Here is a 19,035-nt window from a genome sequence, read left to right on the forward strand (position 1 = left end):
TAGAAAAGTTGTTTTTCTAATTCTTGGGCCCCTCTTTCCATCTTTCTCTTACTCTTTATGGACCCCCAGAGCCTGTGGGCCCTTCCGCATGGCAAGGTCTGCGGGACCATTAGTTGTGCATCTGGGTTCATTTCATAAATGACAAATTAAGGGGACAATATTGACAAATCTCAAAGCCATACGAATAAATATTATTTCTAGGGCAAATAATAGTAGACATTTCTTACTGAAATGGGCCCTAGACTCATTTTTGTTTTATTTACTTTTTGTGTGCTGTTTTGTTTATGTAATGTAGTGAACCTGTTAGATGCTTTATTTATAATTCCATGTTCGTATCTTATACGGAGTAAAAAAATCTTAAAACGGGCCCTATCGAACGGCATGGAGCTTTCCTGGGGGCAGTTACCCGATGCCTCTCACAAGTTGCGGCCCTGGGTGTAACAACAAACTGGTAGGAAATAAAATGTCACCAAATTTAGTACACTCAAACCATTTTATATTCCCTAATTAATAATAATAATAATATATTTGATTTTGAGTTTAGGGCCGCTTTCAGCAGCGAGGCTATATGAGAAATAAACCTACAACTTAACGTACGTCCCGAACCACATCAGCTCCCTCCGGGAATCGAACCCGGGTTTCCCAACCAAAGGCGGGTATAATAATAATAATAATAATAATAATAATAATAATAATAATAATAATAATAATAATAATAATAATAATAATAATAATAATAATAATAATATGAACTGCATTCTGGTAGTGAGGAAGCAGGTATTAGGACTGATAGTGATCTTCTGGACACTAGAACTCCGGATTTATTTTCAGGTTTACGAAAATTCTTACAGATCGATGCAAGAAGTGATTTGCACTGAGGAAGAATCACACTGGGATATATAGAAAAGGTTTTACACCTGTACACCTCCTTATTTTTAGATAAATTAGAAAGTTGTCCATCACCTCGGTGTAATAAATATACTATAAAAGTGTAGGGCATAAATAAATGAAAAATTACAAAATGAAAAAAGTAAGAGCATCGTGTGGAATTCGAACCAGGTTCAAAAGTACTAAATCTGCACAGAATGCAAGAACTTAGCGCTCATGGTTATCGAAATAACTATGAAGTTCCATTCCCATTTTATGGATACAGAACACATTTCTTAACAACTCCCCCTCCTTTTTTTAACGAATATTGTGGTCGAAAAGCGTGTGTGCTTTACTTATAATAAAGTTTTCTGCATTTATCAAATAGTTCGTTGTTCTAAATTTATAATTACATTAAGTTATAAAAAGAGAACTGAGTATTTCAAACAGCAAACTGTGAGCTGTGTTCAGAAGTCTCGTTATTTTTTTCCTTTGACTTCCCCTACCATTAAGTCGACTGCGCTGTTGCCAAACCTACAATTTTAAGGGACTTACAAAAATTCGATCATGCAATTATATTTTGGAGAAGTGTGCAAATTTCTAGGAAATTTATTGATGTAGTGAATTTTACCGTAGCTTGTACCGTTTGAAAGGTATTGCATATTAAATACCTCCACTCACTTCGCGAATAGATATTGCAAAGTAATATCAGTTACGCTTACGTTCTTGATGTTGACAAATCACAAGAATTTCTAACTGGAAAAATACTATAGGTATAAAAACTCTTTACAACATTTGTGTCACAATCTTATTACATTTTTGTGAGTGATTGTTATTACTTCCATGTTATACTATATGAAGGAAGTATTGCATTGCGGTCAAAATGCCTAATGTAGATCTAGATACGATTAGATTTGGGTGAAGACATACCATGTCCGTATTGACGTCTGTGTGTCTATATGTGTGTACGTTCAGAAAATATTTTGTCCGTGATAAATCACATAAAAGATTACATATAGACACAGGGCCCTGCACAAGTTTCCATTCTGGTTCAATATTCGTGAAGTGCTTGACATTTAACATGCAATACCTTGCAAACGGTACAAGCTACGGTAAAATTCACTACACCAGTGAATTTCCGAGAAAATTATACATGAATTTGATGTATCACTTGCACCTATTCCCATTTGAAAAACCAAAAGTTGAATCCAATATCGCGCCCGGGGTGGGTAACATGTGTCAGAGAAGCAGTAGTTGATCCAATTTGTTTTGCATATGCCCACATTCATGTCCGGTTACATCTAAAGAAACGAAAAGCAATTTTGTGTCCGAGCGTTATAGTTGTGTATGATTGAATTCGGATAATTATGTGAAGGCCCATAAATATGGAAATTACCAGTATGGTGGGTAAAATTAGTACAATTCACATTGGGTCGCGGAGAATTTTGCATTTGAATCAATTTTACACGAATCCTGCGGTGATAGTTTGCGACTGTACCTTGTAAGAAAAAGTTATTTTTTTTTAATCCATTTACAGGCTATTCCTTAAATGTTAAATGAACAGTAATAATAGTATAAGATCAGTAACTTTGTTGGCCCGGCGTCATCTTCGTTAATATTGCGAGGTTCTTCCAACCCTTAGAGAGATTCCAAGCTTATTGTCGTTTTGAGGTACTAAGGGCTAAAAAAATCTATGCGAATACACTTTTTGTAACTGACTAACTGGTAAGACAGAACTGAAAGGTCGATTTGACTCAGAGACTAGGAGGATGCCCCTCGTTACTGGGTTTTGCAATATAGTACTTTGTAGTTCGTGTATATTCTTCAGCTCCCATGGAACAATTTCCTTCTATCTATTGTAAGTATTCTACCTTTGTTTTGTTATCTTTGTGTTACGTAATGCCCCTTTTGTTCTTGTCACACAGTGGTTACCTTTCGTGCCGTAGCTTCTCTGTACTCTTTTCAGGCGCTGAGCCGTTGTTTCTGTGGCTTGGAAGGCATGCATGATTTTATGCAGTATGCAACCCCACGACATCCGACAGTTCGTTTTATAGCTCTCAGAAACGGTTCAAGAGATCAATTCTACTCAAACGTCATTCGAATTGTTGCGCTAAAGGAAGATGACTTGCTGTTCACATTTCTGCATTGTCACAGGGGACGTCTTTTTTCTATGATTACTCAAATATGTGTCCTTTTCGGGTGGTTCCTGTATCAAAACCATTAGTCACTGGATGCTGTGCATGCTGTGATTTACTCTCTACTATACTTTGTTCCTTCTGCAGTCTTGTTGCTATTGAATATTTGTTCGTTTCTTTGTACGGATCCTATAATTTCTCAGTTTAGAGTCTTATATCTCCCTTATTTGGCAACAATGGCCAAATATTTGGCAACAATGGCATCTTTTGGTTATTTTCTTTCACATGTTATGTCAATTATTTTAGTGGCATAAAATGATATGCCTTCTCTTTGAGAAACTATAAGTTTGTGTTGGGTGGCAACACTGCTTGTGTGGCTACTACCGTGTTTTTGGTCATAAGTCCCCCTCCTGCAGGTATCAGGTTATCTGCACACATTTTTCATTTTCTGCCTTTTCCCGGTGTTTTTGGGATATGAATTGGCACAGCCTCATCCAGTCTCTGCCTGGTATATGTATTAGACGTAGCGGGTAAACAAGGCATTTCGGAACCAAGTGACTCTAACCATGATGATTAGCAATCCACAATTAGTCAGGGTATCAATTTTCATAAATATCTAGATATCACAGTTCGCATACGTCCCTTGTAAGACTGTCGTTGTATGTAATAGGAATATGTATGGTATTACTAAGTTTCGTTTCCTCACTGGCAGTGTGAGGTTTACGTTAAAACTCTACATTAGAAACAATGGGAAATATTTTATGACGTATAACAATGAACACTGGACAATATTTAAATGTAATAATTCATGAATCCATTGTTGCGGCATGAAATATTCTGGTTTTGGCATAACTTTGAACTCCCAATTCACACTTACACAGGGGATTAACCCCCGAAATCTGCCCTTTTTGGTAAATTTAGTCTAATTTTAGGGGTGATTTTACAAATTTAAATATAATTTATTCCCATACTAAATTAGGACTGCCCCCAAATTTTAATGAAGGTGTTACGATAAAAAAAAAAAAGTTCGAGGTAGGTAGTAATTGTGTTTTAAAATTAATGTGAATCGGTTCAGCCATTTGGCGATGATGCGATCACAAACAAGAACACATTCTGTAATATCTTCCATAAGTAGAAGCTTTGTTTGTATATTCTAAAACACAAACAAACTATTTGCTGAGCGATTCACGTTAAAAAAAAAAAAAAAACTACATACGTGTTACAGTTTCGCCAACTAACAAAGTGATGAAGCCAAAGTGTTAGTTGGCGAAACTGTAACACGTATGTAGTTTATTATGTGAATATATTGTTTTGCTCAGCAAATAGTTTGTGTTTAAGAACACATTCGTTTTTATTAGTTCAATACTTTGATTGTTCATAAACTATGGACCAAGAGAGATTCGTCATTACTGATTAACGGATTTTCATCTTTTCAGCTTTATTTTCAGAGGTACTCACGTTAAAATGATACCTGGACCCAAATAATCTGTGAATGTGTAATCATCTGTTCCAAAAAAAGGTTTTTTAAACTGCAAAAAAAGTAAAGAAGTTAAATTAATAGAATGGAAACAATAAAATACGTTGTGTTTCTATTTCATTATGAGTAGAACTTTTAAATTACAATTTCAGATTACATTCAGATGTATTACTGAACAACTACTACTCACGTCTTCTTAATAAGTAAGTTCCTGTCTGTGAAGTTGTTCCACCCACCTAACGAATTTATCAATATATATACATTGATATATATATATATATATATATATATATATATATATATATATATATATATATATATATATATATATATATATATATATATATTGATCACGTCTGTATCATAATTTGGTGAACTTTCATTGAAGATTTGATAATATCGCACTTTCAGGGTAGTATGATGCAAAAAACCTCACGCACAAACTGATTTTAAAAATTTTAATTATCACCTTTTTTGCCCATGTTTTGAAGTAGATGTAGGCAGACACAAGATTGAACACAAGCTTTAGAATCACATACATACAACATTAAATAGGCTCACCAAACATAAAAGGAAGTAAATTATTCACTATAATGTCATTGGACAGGATGAATCTCAGTAAGAGTTTGTCCTTTTTGCGGCAGAAGTCGTAAAAGTCTTGCATAACTTTGATCCCATGCTCACAGTACTGGTTGCTTCGGGCAATATTAGTTGGATATTCATCTGTTTTCCAGTGGGTTTTGAAGCATTTGAGACCTGTTGGGTAGTCACTCAGAGCTGCAGATAATCAATCAAAATCTTCAGCGTGAAACAATTGACTTCTGAACCGATGGTCAGCCCGTGAGTAGAAATGAATGAACAGATTTTATGAAGCCTGTTCCGGGTTTCAGACATCGCAATAAACGCAAGAAGGGCTACTAGAATGGCACGAGAGTTTCAGCTTGCATTGCTAATGTTTGGGATCTGTTGAAACTTCACGAAGGAGACCTCATTCCTCTTAGTGAGGTGATTGGGACACGAGTGAGTTGATAGAGAAACTCCATGTCGTCTCTCCAGCCGCCTGTTCCCTTAATCTCAGTTTTACCATTGCTGAAGGCTTTCAATTTATCATAATTGCTCATCAAATCCTGTTCAAAGAAGTACTTCATCTTTGGTGTTTTAGTCGACCCATATAGCTCACTGTCCATGACAACGCGAAAAACACGATCCAGCATATGGTTCTATCAGTTGACGAACTTGGGTTTGGAGTGACGTTTACCTTCAAACATTTGCTGCAGCCGAACAACAACGCCTCTCTCTTTTTGCCGGTATTCACGCTTTCTGCGATTGTTTGAGCTTTTCCATCTTTCAATTTCAGCGCAGTCAACTTAATTTCTTTTGCTTCATTCTTGTAAACCACGGCCAGATATTCAAAGTCATCAATGTATTTGCCGTCAAAGTGAATGCACCACTTCTCCAGATGAAGTGTGCTCACCAAGTGCTTCTTCATCTGAGCAGCTCTAGTGTAGACAGCCTTGTGGATTGCTAACATGGGGTTGGGATTTCAATGCCCTCGCCAGAAAGCTAGTTGCACACCTTTTCTGCTCTTTGGGACAACAGCTTTGAGTTTGTAACAAGATGTCTTGCAATACCTGTTGTGTTACGCTTCCTTGTGCTCGTTCATGCTGCATTCTCATCCGCCCAAGGACTATCTTCGCTGTTGTTGGATGAGTACGTGTTACTTGAGGAACAATTAGGTGTCGCTGAGCTGGTAAATGTCGAGAGATTCGCTTAGATTGCCTTCCTTCGCTTGGATGATTGTATGGCCTTTTCAATAGAAGGTTTGCCAGTGGAATAACCAACCTGGCCCTTGCTTTCAATTTGCAGTTTGTAGAGGTACTTATACTCTTTGCACATCCATTCGTCTTTTACCTTGGTCATGTCAAACAGTTTGTTCAATCAATTAAAGTTTTGTTTCTTTCTGCAGCTCTCATATTCTTTAAGAAGGTTTGCTAGTTTTGCACAAATGGCTTGATCAGATACATACGGGAAGTTCAATGTTTTGCTCCATAGGCTTTAAGCTCCACACGAATTATACCGATTCTCTCTCCGTTCTTTGGCAATGGATTCAAGAAATTTGAAATATTCAATGAAGTGGCTTTTCAAGGGCATGCGACTCCGATCACTCAAGGTTGCTTCATAAATTGCCACGTTTGCCTCTTGTTGATTTCGCTTGAAACTGGACTAAGGTGAAGGTATATATCTGAAAAATTCGTTTAATATTGAATATACTGTTTTGAATTTAGAATGTTTTTGTATTGAAGAGAGTTTTGAAGTAGTTGGGTTATTACTAAAAAGCATAAAAGTAATAATTGTTTCCATATACCGAAACCCAAACTCAGATGTCAATATTTTCATTGCTAATTGGGAAGAGTTAAACATTTATCTTAATAAATACAAAAATTATAAAGTATTCTTTATTGGTGACGTGAACATTGACGTTCTAACTAATTCACCGGTACGAAGTCTATTCTGTGATATCCTCAGATCCCACAACTATTATTATGACCAACTAGAAAATCTGCATGCCTAGATAATGTACTTACTAATGAAGATAAGACCAGAATGACGTGTGGTATCATACAGCCTTTGCTATCTGATCATAAAGGTTTGTGGCTTCTGATTCCTGTGACAGTATGCATGGATTCTAACTATGTTAGAACTAAAAAGTTTAGAATAATGGGGGAAGCTAACATACAAACATTACGAAGTAATCTAAGGGAAACTAACTGGGAAAACGTAGTTTTAAACTGTAAAAATATTTCTGAAGTCTTTCATAATTTCATGTGGACTTTGACTAAATATCTAGATGAATGTTGTCCTGTAAAAAAAAGAACTACTTCCTACAAGCGCGTTAACAAATTGACCAGAGGAAATCCCAAATGGTTTACACCTCGCCTTCAACTGCTCCGGAATAAAGTAATGGCTCTTTATAACATAGCTAATGCGACAGGGTCAGTCAGTGACAAAGAGAAATATAAAATATCAAGAAAATTGTACAGAAAAGAAATTAAAATGGCGAAAATTGCTGCGAATGAGAATTTCATAAATAATTCAAAAAATAAGTGCTCTGCGGCCTGGTCTATTATTAACAGGGAGCTAGGGAAACAGGTTGTTGAAGACTCGATAAAGATATCCCCAAATAAATTCAATGAATATTTTGTAAATAGTGCTAACAAACTAATTGGTAGGCACAAAAATGGCATTAGTTCACAAGTAGATTTCGCTTGCTTATTGACACAGAGAAATATTAATCAACCTAGTACTAATTTTCTATGGACCCCTATAAATATTAGAACTGTACTGTCAGTAGTCAACAAATTAAAAGGTTCGAATAGTGAGGATATATATGGGTTTTCTAACAACATGCTAAAGAAGATAATAGACATAATAGTTGAACCTTTGACCTATTTATTCAATTGCGTACTTCTCGGAGGTGAATTTCCGGAGTGCCTTAAATTGACTGTTACAGTTCCGATTTACAAGAAAAATGATAAAACTGAGCTTAACAACTATCGCCCAATGTCTTTGGTACCAATAATATCTAAGGTTTTTGAGCAATGTATTAAGAATCAATTGTCAAGATATTTTGAGGAAAGTAAATTATTTCATAATATGCAATTTTGATTTAGACCTGGGTGTTCCACGACTAAAGCCGTGGAAAATATAGTATCAGAAGTGTTAGATAATTTGGAGAACAATCTTCATGTTGGGGTTACATTATTAGATTTGAGTAAGGCGTTCTATACCGTGTCACATAATATATTAATTGCGAAGTTACACTATTATGGTATTACTCGCTTTCAATTATCTTTAATTGCATCGTATCTTAGTAATAGAAAACAAGCTGTTCGCATTGGAAACGAAAAATCAAGTTTCATGTGTGTAACAAATGGTGTTCTACAACGTAGTGTATTGGGTCCCTTTCTTTTTCTTGTATATAAAAATGATTTTCCAAGTTTTTTTGCCCAATAGTTGTGTTTTATATGCTGAATATATTACTGTTGTAAATTCAGACAAAAATATAATTGATGTTCAAAGTAGGAATAGTGAAATGTTAGAGTTGTCTTCTATATGGTTTAAATGTAACGGACTTACAGTAAATCAGAATAAAACAGAAACTATGTACGTTCATCTTAGTAATTCTACGAGTCATTCAGATACACGCAAATCTGTAAAACTGTTAGGAATGTACGTCGATTCAAAGTTAAATTGGAATGAACATACAAAAAATTTATGTAGAAAGTTATCCAGAGGATTGTTTCTATTGCGTAAATTAAAAACTGTAATTAGTGAGAAATCTCATAACATCGTACAATGGTTTTTTCATTCACATTTGGAGTATGGAATAATATTCTGGGGTATTCTTCTGGTGCACAGAATGTCTTCAAATGAAAAAAAAAAAAAAAGCAGTAAGAATAATTAAGGGACTACCTAAAACAGCATCATGCAAGGAAGTGTTTAAGGAAATTCAAATTATGACAATGCCTTCTTTATTTATTTATCGGTCTCATGTATATAAAAGAAAATTTAGATAATTTTAATTACCGAAGTGATGTTCATACCTACAATACTAGGCATAAAGGCGATCTTAATATGTTACAAGTTAGGTTAACCACTACTCAAAAGAGTTATAAGTATACAGGTATGAAATTATTTAATGTATTACCACAAAATGTACGCACAATGCCTCACGACAACTTCAAAAATTTGTAAATCCTTCCTTATAAGCAATTCTGTATATAGTATCTCTGAATTTGAAAAAATCTGTTATCAAGAGTTGAAAGCAAGAACAATGATACATAGATAAAACTTGCCTGATAGTGTGATAAAACTTGTAAATATATAATATATATGGAGTATGTTTAGCACAAGAGGTCCAGAAGCACGTAAAAAACACAAAATTCACAGGAGAAATGAATGATGCAAGTACTTAGACGTAGCATAACGTAAAAAGTAAAGTTTCCCACAAGTGTATTATTAGCCCATCTATAAATAATTTTCATAAATCGTCACCTCACTTCGTTAGTTGACGTTAGTTTTGTTAAAATTATCGTTAATTTCGCAGACATTTACTTCCTAAATTTCACCTGTTTCGCCTTGCCTTGACTCAGGCAGTGTTCGTAGGTTACCTTAAGAAAATTTCCCTAGACACACAAAATTCTCCCTTTTCTTGTCACATTTTCCCTAGTTTATTGAGTGTCCAATTCAGCGGTGCCAGATCTACCATAATTAGCATGTCTTTAGCATCTAGGATCTTGCTTTTAGCATCCTGCCCAAATATAGCATAATTTTAGCAAGTTTATCAAAAAGCTGCAAAATCTGGAGATAAGAAAGAAGCTGGTCGTGGCAAGAGATAGAACGACAGAAATGTATCCTCTCCCATTGATTCATACAGTCGGTAAACCATACAGGCAGTCTTATTGTTCGAAGCAAAATTGAAACGGCCGGAGGTTATCGCTTTACCGATGCCTTTAGAGAAGGGGCGTGGGAGTAAAAAAAAGTAATGTTTCTGAAAATGAGCTAGAAAACGACTTTTATTGGAGACGATAGCTTCTTGACGTTAAGATGAAACATATAGCACACAAATGCAGGTGACTCAAAGGCCTTTCGCCATGTTTCACCCAGTCCACTCCAGAGATTCATTTTTCTTTATTATTTATTTATTTTTTAGAGCTCCACCCAGGGTTTTCTAATCCTTTGACTGCGAGGTCATTTTCTTTCAAAATGAAAAAAATCAGAAGGTACAAAAAACTCTAATTTCCAGAAGTTTTAATGTTTGTGTTGGAACTTCAATCTTTTTTTGTTTGTTTGTTTGTTCGTTTGAATTAGGTTAGTAGGAACAAAAAAAGGAAAAAAAACAGGAAGACTTTTCTACATCCTGAGTTATTATTTTTAATTTTAGACATTTTTTTCTTTAAAAACTCCTGAATTTAGTAATTATGAGGATCTAGCATAATTTGACAGAATTTAGCATAATTTCGATCAGGTTTTGGAATAATTCTTAGCTGTGAGTCTGGCAACGCTGGTCCAATTTCTATGACAGAAGTTACTTGATAAGATTAATTTAACTATATTAAAGAAAGTGCCAACAACATTTATGAATTGTAATGGCGACTGTTAGAGTCATTACAACATTTTGAAATATTTTACAATTGTAGATGTAAAGTGAAGCCATCTTAACAGTATTCTACGCAATGGGAAGAAGGAAAATTAGATTTATTGCATCTTAATTATTAGAACGGCTATTGTGTTACAGAAAGCCTCCATGTATAATGCTAAAGTTTCACCTTTTTCCAACGAATTGAAAATTAGTAGAGGCGATTTGGGGTAGGATAGGGTAGAGTAAGTAAAGTAGGAAGGCTAGGTTGGCTTAATTTAGGTTCTTTTCTTTCTGGACAATTCTGTAACAATCAACTCGGTAAATGTTTAGCAGAGGGGTCCAGAAGTACGTAGAAAATGTTAAATTTATAGGACAAATGGAAGATAAAAGTACTTAGGCCCAATATAACCTAAGCAAATCTAATCTAACCTGAACTAACCTAATAATAATAGAAATGAGCAAAATTCTATTATTATCTTTTTCGAAAATTATGCTGGACTTTTATTCTAGCATAATCTAACATAAACTAACCAAACCTAATGAAATCAACCTAATGTGAACAGAAACTACCGAAACTAACATTTTTTAGAAAAAATAGCTCGACCGCTTCTGCTAAACATTGTCCCTTAACTCTATTAGAACTACCTTGAATAATATTTTTTACAAATAAAGTTATATTTGAACTAAAATTGCAAATATTACCTGAATTGGTGTAAAAGATACTGCTGTGCCAATTAACTCTCCCATTTGCTTCATTAAATGCTCTGATAATTTCGAATGTGCAAGAAGTATCTGTCTCCTAGTGTTAAAATATATTTGTTGATCTATAAAAATAAACGGAAAACTACATTAAAAGGAATATAAAACATAAAGAAAATTAAAATAAATTTTCAGTTGAAAAGATGCATAGACTTTATGTGTTAAACCAGGCCCGTAACCAGCTCAAAAATGTAAGGGGGGGGGGGCTGATTCAACCACATTATAGTTCATCACCATATTATAGTTTATTTGCAAGCCTACCATGAAAATTTTAGGGGGCCACTCCGGCCCCCGAGCCCTCCGGTCGATACAGGCCTGTGTTAAACAAAGAACTAAACTTTCTGCTTCCTTTATTCGCTGGCTGGTAAATATTTATTTCTTCTTCTTTTCTCCTTTCTCTTTGCTTGTAAATGAACATAGAAACCAAATGTATTATTCTGCTTCATTTTATGTCGATATTCCAATGTGCATTCAAATACTGTTGGTATATGAATCTGATATCATAAGATACACAAACATTTTTATCTCAAATGGAGTTGTGCGTCAGATGGGAGTAAAATTACTACTCTCTCTTCTTCATATCTACGTATGCTTTTATCAATTATTTCGGGTTGGATGAACCAATTCAAGTAGTTTCCTTTGATATAGATGGCGTACGTGTAAATTTAATTAACTGGTTCACAGGCCCGCATCCAGGAGGGGTCTAGGGGGGCCGCCCCCCTAAATTTTGGTTGGCCTCCCTAAAATTTTCACGGTAGACTGGCAAATGAACTATACTATGGTTGCATCGCCCCCCCCCCTAACTTCAGCCGGGCCACCATTACATTTTTGGGCCATCTACAGGCCTGCTGGTTCATACTAGCTTTGCTATCTGAAAAACTTAAACTGGAAATACAAATTACTAAAACAAAGCAAGTGTATTTAAAAGTAATAAATGTGTAACAGTTTCGCCAACTAACTCAACATATTGGCTTCATCACACATGGTAGGAAACAAGTGGGAGTTGCATATAAATATAAAATGATCCTAGAAACTAGTTGTGAAATGATTGGCTGGTCAGAACGGACTGAGCCAATCATAATAGAAGTTGACAGCAGTAAAACTATACGGTACACTATAAATCCCTTTCCCTCCCTGGACCGGTAGAAAAATAAGCTACAAATTAAGTTTTTTTTTCAATAATTGCCCCACTGTTCGTCAATATTAAGTCCTGCACTTCAATTAAGAAAGTGTAAGGAGGATAGATGTATTGAAAAAGAATTAAGCTGTGTTAGGAATTGGAATGGAAGCTGTGTTATGGAAAAAGTTAAAACCCTTTATGATACGTTAGAATCTGAATTCAAGAAGGTAATGAAGATATAAATCCAGCTAAAGTATTAAATGTAGATGAAATTGGTATCAGCGTGGTTTAGTTGCGACGTGCAAAAGTTATTTCTGTAAAGCAGAATAAGCCACTCGGAGCTCTTTCATGAGAAGAAAGAGGCTCAATGATGACAATTGTCTCATGTATGAGTTCATCCGGGACTTTTGTACCGCAATTGATCGCATTTTCCAACAGAAATATAAAGCCTGGACTTTTGTACGGCTGACCTCCAGTAACTATTGCTAAATGGCATCCTCCTGCATGGATCCTGGCTCACATTTTTAGAGACTGGTTCTAACACTTTATAAATTATGTGGAACCCCCTCAAGAAGACCCAATTGTCTTAATTTGAGATGTGTGTTATTCCCATACTAGAAACCTTGATGTATTTTTTTGGGGGGAGGGGGGGAGAAAGTATGGTGTAATAATGATATGTCTTAAGATACATATATCAAATAGATTTCAACCTATGGATTTCAACCTTGTTTCATAGGACCATTTCAGACTTATTACTCACAAGAGGTTGATAAATGAATGTCAAATTATCCATGCAGAGTTCTGTCGGTCTACCAAGAGGGAGAATTGATAAAGGCATATGCAAAAACTGCTACTTCAAAAATAGATATGAAGGGATTTTAAAAAATATCGTATAAAATAATTGACAAATATAACTTTTCTGAAGCAGAATTTGTTCATATTAAACATGCCAGAGCACACGGAAACAAAGAAGTATTTAGACAGAGGTAGACAGGCACACCGCTTCTGAAGCCGTTGTGTCACCTTCAAGCAGACCTGCACAGCAAGCTTCAATCTCACAAATTTCTCGATTATCTAGGACAAATTTCTTTCCTCTTGACATTGACTACCACCAAACTTAAATGCACGATCCTCAAAGCGTGACAGAGTTCGTTCCGACGGAAAAGCTGCAGTCAGTGTTGAATTCAGGCATGTTCAAGAAGGGCTGAGCCCCCCCCAAGAATATATATGCGCCTCCTCTAGAATATCTATACACATTCATTAAAATATTCGCTTTTTTATGTTTATTTTTTTCGGAAATAAAAGAAGCTTAAAACCAAAGATTTTTTGTTTGTTAAAGAAAATTAGTTTCTTCTTTTGCCCAACCTAATTGTTCAAAGTAACAAAGCGCGTTCTCGTATAAAGTCGAAGTTAAATAAAAGTTTGGAAATTAGATACAGACGCACACAAACGCTTTACAACGTTAGTTGGTGACAAATGGTAATATGTGGGTTATTGCAACCGACCAGACAATAATAAGTCGCGATTGTTGCGATAACAGAGGTCCCCTTGTACAATCCGCGGCAAAAAACCTGCAACATGAGGATGTAAGTTTATTGTGAAACTACGCCTAACAGCACAGGGAATGAACATAACGTCTAAGTGGAACGAATCACGCCAGGATAAACCTCGGCCTCCCCCCGTGCACACTTATTTTGAAGCAAAAGACTTCGTCATTTCACAACAAACTTATATGCTCATGTTGCAGGTTTTTTGCCGCGGATTGTACAAAAGTCTCAATTCAACACTGGCTGCAGTCATAACAGAAAAGAAAGAAAAAGGCTATTAGTTCTGCTTGTAATTCTCAAACAAATAGTAAATAAATAAATAAATCTTGGCTTAAAAAAAACATTTTTGTATCTACCCAGAAATAAATAAATAAAAGAAAATGTAATTACTAGACTTCGGATTTTTGCATATTTGCATGTTTTTTTCCTGATGTGATATTGATATGCTCTTTAAACAGAAATTCGTTTCAGATGTTTTGGGGTAAAATAGCAGAGTTTTATAGTGCATATATTTGCATATTTCGGAGGTTAGTGCATGTTTATGTCGTTACTGCATATAAATGCATATTTAAAGGAACGACCAAATTGATAATTTTTAACGTCCAAGAATTTTCCTCATAAATGGAATTTAAAGTTTCTAATATAAATAGACTCGAGATCTTGAAATGATTCATTGTTGTCGGTTTAGAATATCTTCGAAGGTCATGTGAAAGGAGAGTAGAATGTGAAAGGAATGAGTGATTCATCCTCCCTACAATGATGTATAACTGTCACATTTTCGGAAGAAGATATAAATAATGGTGTCAAATCACCTATAAGAAAATTTCCACGTTACCCATCCAGAAGTTAAAGTTGCTACTGTTGTGGGTGTGTGTGTATGTGGACTTGAAATTGTGTGGTTCTGGGGCAGTATAAGAATACCAAAAGAAATATCTGGGTCCATTTAGCTGTACTACGACATCTTCAAGTTTTAATTTAACAAGCTCAGTATCTTGTCCAATTTTTTGTCCATTTTTGTCCGGCCAAGAAAAAAATTTGTACCATTCAAATATATAAGGGAGGGCTATTTCTAAATTTCGGCCACTTCGATCACCTCTGGTGCGACATTTTCAAATTCGAATTTTTGAATATTTTTGTACCACCAAGAATAAATTCTGTACCATTGAAATTAACAAGGGAGAGTCATTTAAAAATTCGGCCACTTGAATCACCTGTAGTGAGACATTTTCAAATTCGAATTTCAACTATCTTGGTGGTATAAAAATCTACAAAAAATAGGGAAAATTTTAAGCTAGTTAGAATTTGAATTTAAAGATTAGAATTTAAATTCATTAGATTAGATTGAATTAGAATTTAAAGAGATCATACTACTGGTGATCGAAGTGGCCAAAATTTTGAAATGGCCCTCCTTTGTTAATTTGAATGGTACAATTTTTTTGATGGTACAAAAATGTAGGGAAATTGGACAAAATTCTGAGCTAATTAAATTTCGAATTTGAAGATTTCTCACTACAGGTAATCGAAGTGGACAATTTTTTAAATGCCCCTCCCTCGTTTAGTTTAATGGTACAAAATATTTTGTTGGTGGTACATGAATGCAAAAAAAAAAAAAAAAAAAATTAACAAAATTTTAAGCTTGTTAAAATTCGAATTTAAGAATGTCGCAATACAGGTGATCAATGTGGCCAAATTTTCAAATGACTCTCCGACATTTATTTGAATGGCATAACAGTTTTTCTTGGTTGGACAAAAATAAAAAAAATTGGACAAAATTCTGAGCTAGTTAGAATTCGAATTTGAAGATGTTGCACTATGAGTGATAGAAATGGCCGAAATTTTGAAATGGTCCACACTCATTTATTTTAATGGTACAAAAATTCTTCGTAGGTGGACAAAAATGGACAAAAAATTGGGCAAAATTCTTAGCTAATTAAAATTCAAATTTGAAGATGTCGCACTATGAATGATAGAAGTGGCCAAAATTTTGAAATGGCCCTCTCTCCTTTATTTGAATGGTACAATTGTTTTCTTGAGTGGACAAAAATTCAAAGTTCTGAGTTAGTCAAAATTCAAATTTGATGATGTTTCATTACAGGTGATCGAAGTGGCCAAATTTTGAAATAGCTCTCCCTGGGTTATTTGAGTGGCACAAACTCTTTCTTGGGTGGACAGAAATGGACGTAAATTGGGCAAAATTTTTGAGCTAGTTAAAATTCGAATTTGAACATGTCGCACTACAGGTAATAGAAATGGCCGAAATTTTAAAATGACCCTCCCTCTTTTATTTGAATGGTACAATGTTTTCTTGGGTGTACAAAAATTGGACAAAATTCTGAGCTAGTTAAAATTCGAATTTGAAGATGTCGCACTACATGTGATCGAAGTGGCCGAAATTTTGAAATGGCCCTTCTTTGTTAATTTGAATCGTACAACTTTTGGGGAGATGAACAAAAATGGACAAAGATGCACTACAACTAAATGGGCCAGAAAAATTTTCTAGAAGTTATCTTCTGAGACAATGGTTTGAAGTTGAGAGACGTTTAATAATTCAAAAATAAAATATATTTTGCAAAGTGTATGCTAAACAAGAAATATTTTCAAAGTAACCAAGCTTGGTTTCAGAAGAGGACACTTCTATATTGTTCGACAGCAAAAGCTCAAACTTCAGCAGTGCTCTATCGTTTATCTTTATATTTTCATAGCAGTTTCAAGTCTGGTAAGGAGTTTATACAATTATGAAACAACCCAGATGACGCTTTTTTTCATGTTCGACAGGTTTATCCCAAGAAAACCGTTGAAAAATGTATTTCGGGAAAGAATGAACAACCCTTTTGAAAATGAGCTCTAAATTTATTAAAATATTTCCTTTACAAAGTATAAAACTTGTTGCAGCAATTACTTTCTGAGATAAGGAGATAAGTTCCCAAGTTCTCCTTTAAGGAGTTTATGAGAGAATTTAAATATAACTTGTGTTACTTTGATACGCACCTCGGTCTTTCGAAACAGATTTTCCTACTAAGCCTACTGTTATGTTTTCGATAACTTTGCCCTCTTCCCATTCATACTCCATGTCTCGCTAAAACCACTTTATTAAATTTAAGGTATCAATATTATACATTGTAAATTATTGCTGTTTGAAATGGACAATGTTACGCTAGAAGAAAATATTCTAGGATTTACACATAATTGGATACAAAAACTAAGTTCAAGTTGATTTATTTTCTTTTAAATAAGATCATACGGTTTTTGAATACAGGCTTTTAACACAGTAAAAATTGTCTTTAACAGGCCCTTTTAAGCGGAAATATTTCACGGTCCCATGAATTTTAAGGTTAAAAAATGTGTTAAATTCTCTTGATTAGGGGGAATCTGTGTTGCGAACAACGAATGTTAAAATACACTTTTTAACGGAAATTTTCAAGTTCCAGAATGCAGCATTCAGAAAAAGTTTAGACATTCTGTGAGAGGTTAGGTATATGAACTACGTTGTCTGTAAAGGTCTTGGTTTTCTTGTAACCCTACTTACACATTTAACCTTTAGTCCAAAGCTATGTAAGGTACTAGATACCGTTCGACTTTTTGAACGAAATGCAATTTACATAGTAATTTCCAAATACCAATAACTCATTCTCTAGTTAGTCTAGAGACATGGAACAAGGGGCATAATAGACACAATAGATCAAAAGGGAGCCAAAGGTAGAGGGTGGAGCGCTGAAAATCTCCTTTCTGTTTTGGCCTTTGGAACCGTATGTAGGCTTTTTTTTTGTTCACTGTAAGTTTTATGTGTATTAATTCGTAGATAAATAAATACCGTATCTCAATACGGTAAACCTATGTACATCATTTTATTTTATCTCACTATGTCCATTATGTACCTTATTTTCTTAAGCTGAGATCTACCTTTGTTACCTTTAAAACCTTTAGTGGAGATTTTTGCGAGCCCTGTACAATTTCGATAGGCAGGTTTTACTATATGCTTATGTCAAAAATGTCTATTTACTTCTCTGAGTATATTTATTCTTTATTGAGAAATATTTGGCTCATTCTTTTTATTTGCAAATTTTCATATATATATATATATATATATATATATATATATATATATATATATATATATATATATATATATATATATATATATATGCAAGGGCGGATCCAAGGGGGGCTAAGGGGCCACAACCCTCCTTGTTGCTCACGTTTACACTGGATAAAATGGGCTTCAATTCTGCTTTACACTGGATAAAACGGCAAATTATGGTTTAGCCCCTCCCTTGATCACATCCTGCATCCGCCACTGTATAGGTTATATAAGTAGATGTATTTTGATTTCACGTACTGACTGTAAGCTGTTTGAACCCGAAGATACCAAATGTATTCAAGATGCCGTGAACGCTTGCGGAGCTGAAAACATTAAAAGCGAACTTGCGTTTATCAATACTCATTTCAGTTCAATTTCGAAGATCATAACGAGATTAGAAGAGCGATGATTAGAACTTCGTACTACATTTGAAATGTTCGATTCAATAACGACACAGACGCCACCAAGACCAATCGGACAAACATTTCTTCAAAATCACAGTCAACGCGAGAAATCCTGGCATAAAATTCTTGTCCAATGTAAATAAAGTGTTCTTGGGAACAACGACGCAAGAATTTCAGATTTATCGGCAAGTAACATCGCTTCTTTGAAATACTGTCCCTTAACGACCCGTGACGCGGAAGGAACATTTTCGATGTACAGTAATGTTTTGACTGATAAATGGAGTTTTTTCCAGAAAACATCGAAAACTACATAGTTGTGTATTGTAGCATGAATGCATCATAGTTATACACAAGTATATGTAGTTCAAGTAATACAACTTTTTCTCTAAAGATAATAAAATTCCTCATTTAACTTTAGCTTTTGATTGGTGCATATTTATAATTTTTAGTGCATATTTTCATATTTTTAGTGCATATTTTCGTGATTTTTAGCGCATATTTGCATG

General features: G+C 34.7%; 1 protein-coding gene across 1 annotated transcript in view; it reads right to left on the reverse strand.

The window, feature by feature from the left end:
• The window catches only part of LOC145667076 (ABC transporter G family member 20-like), a 212,112-nt gene that overhangs the window by 78,168 nt on the left and 114,909 nt on the right, over window positions 1–19,035 (reverse strand). Inside the window, exons 12-13 of the mRNA XM_081734790.1 lie at window positions 11,324–11,445; window positions 4,461–4,531 (exon numbers count right to left, since the gene is read on the reverse strand). Of these exons, the coding sequence (XP_081590916.1) occupies window positions 4,461–4,531; window positions 11,324–11,445 (193 nt within the window). The remainder of the gene's footprint in view (window positions 1–4,460; window positions 4,532–11,323; window positions 11,446–19,035) is intronic.

This window comes from Thermobia domestica, chromosome 12 (genome assembly GCF_964235325.1).
Source record: "Thermobia domestica chromosome 12, izTheDome1.hap1.1, whole genome shotgun sequence".
NCBI lineage: Eukaryota > Metazoa > Arthropoda > Insecta > Zygentoma > Lepismatidae > Thermobia > Thermobia domestica.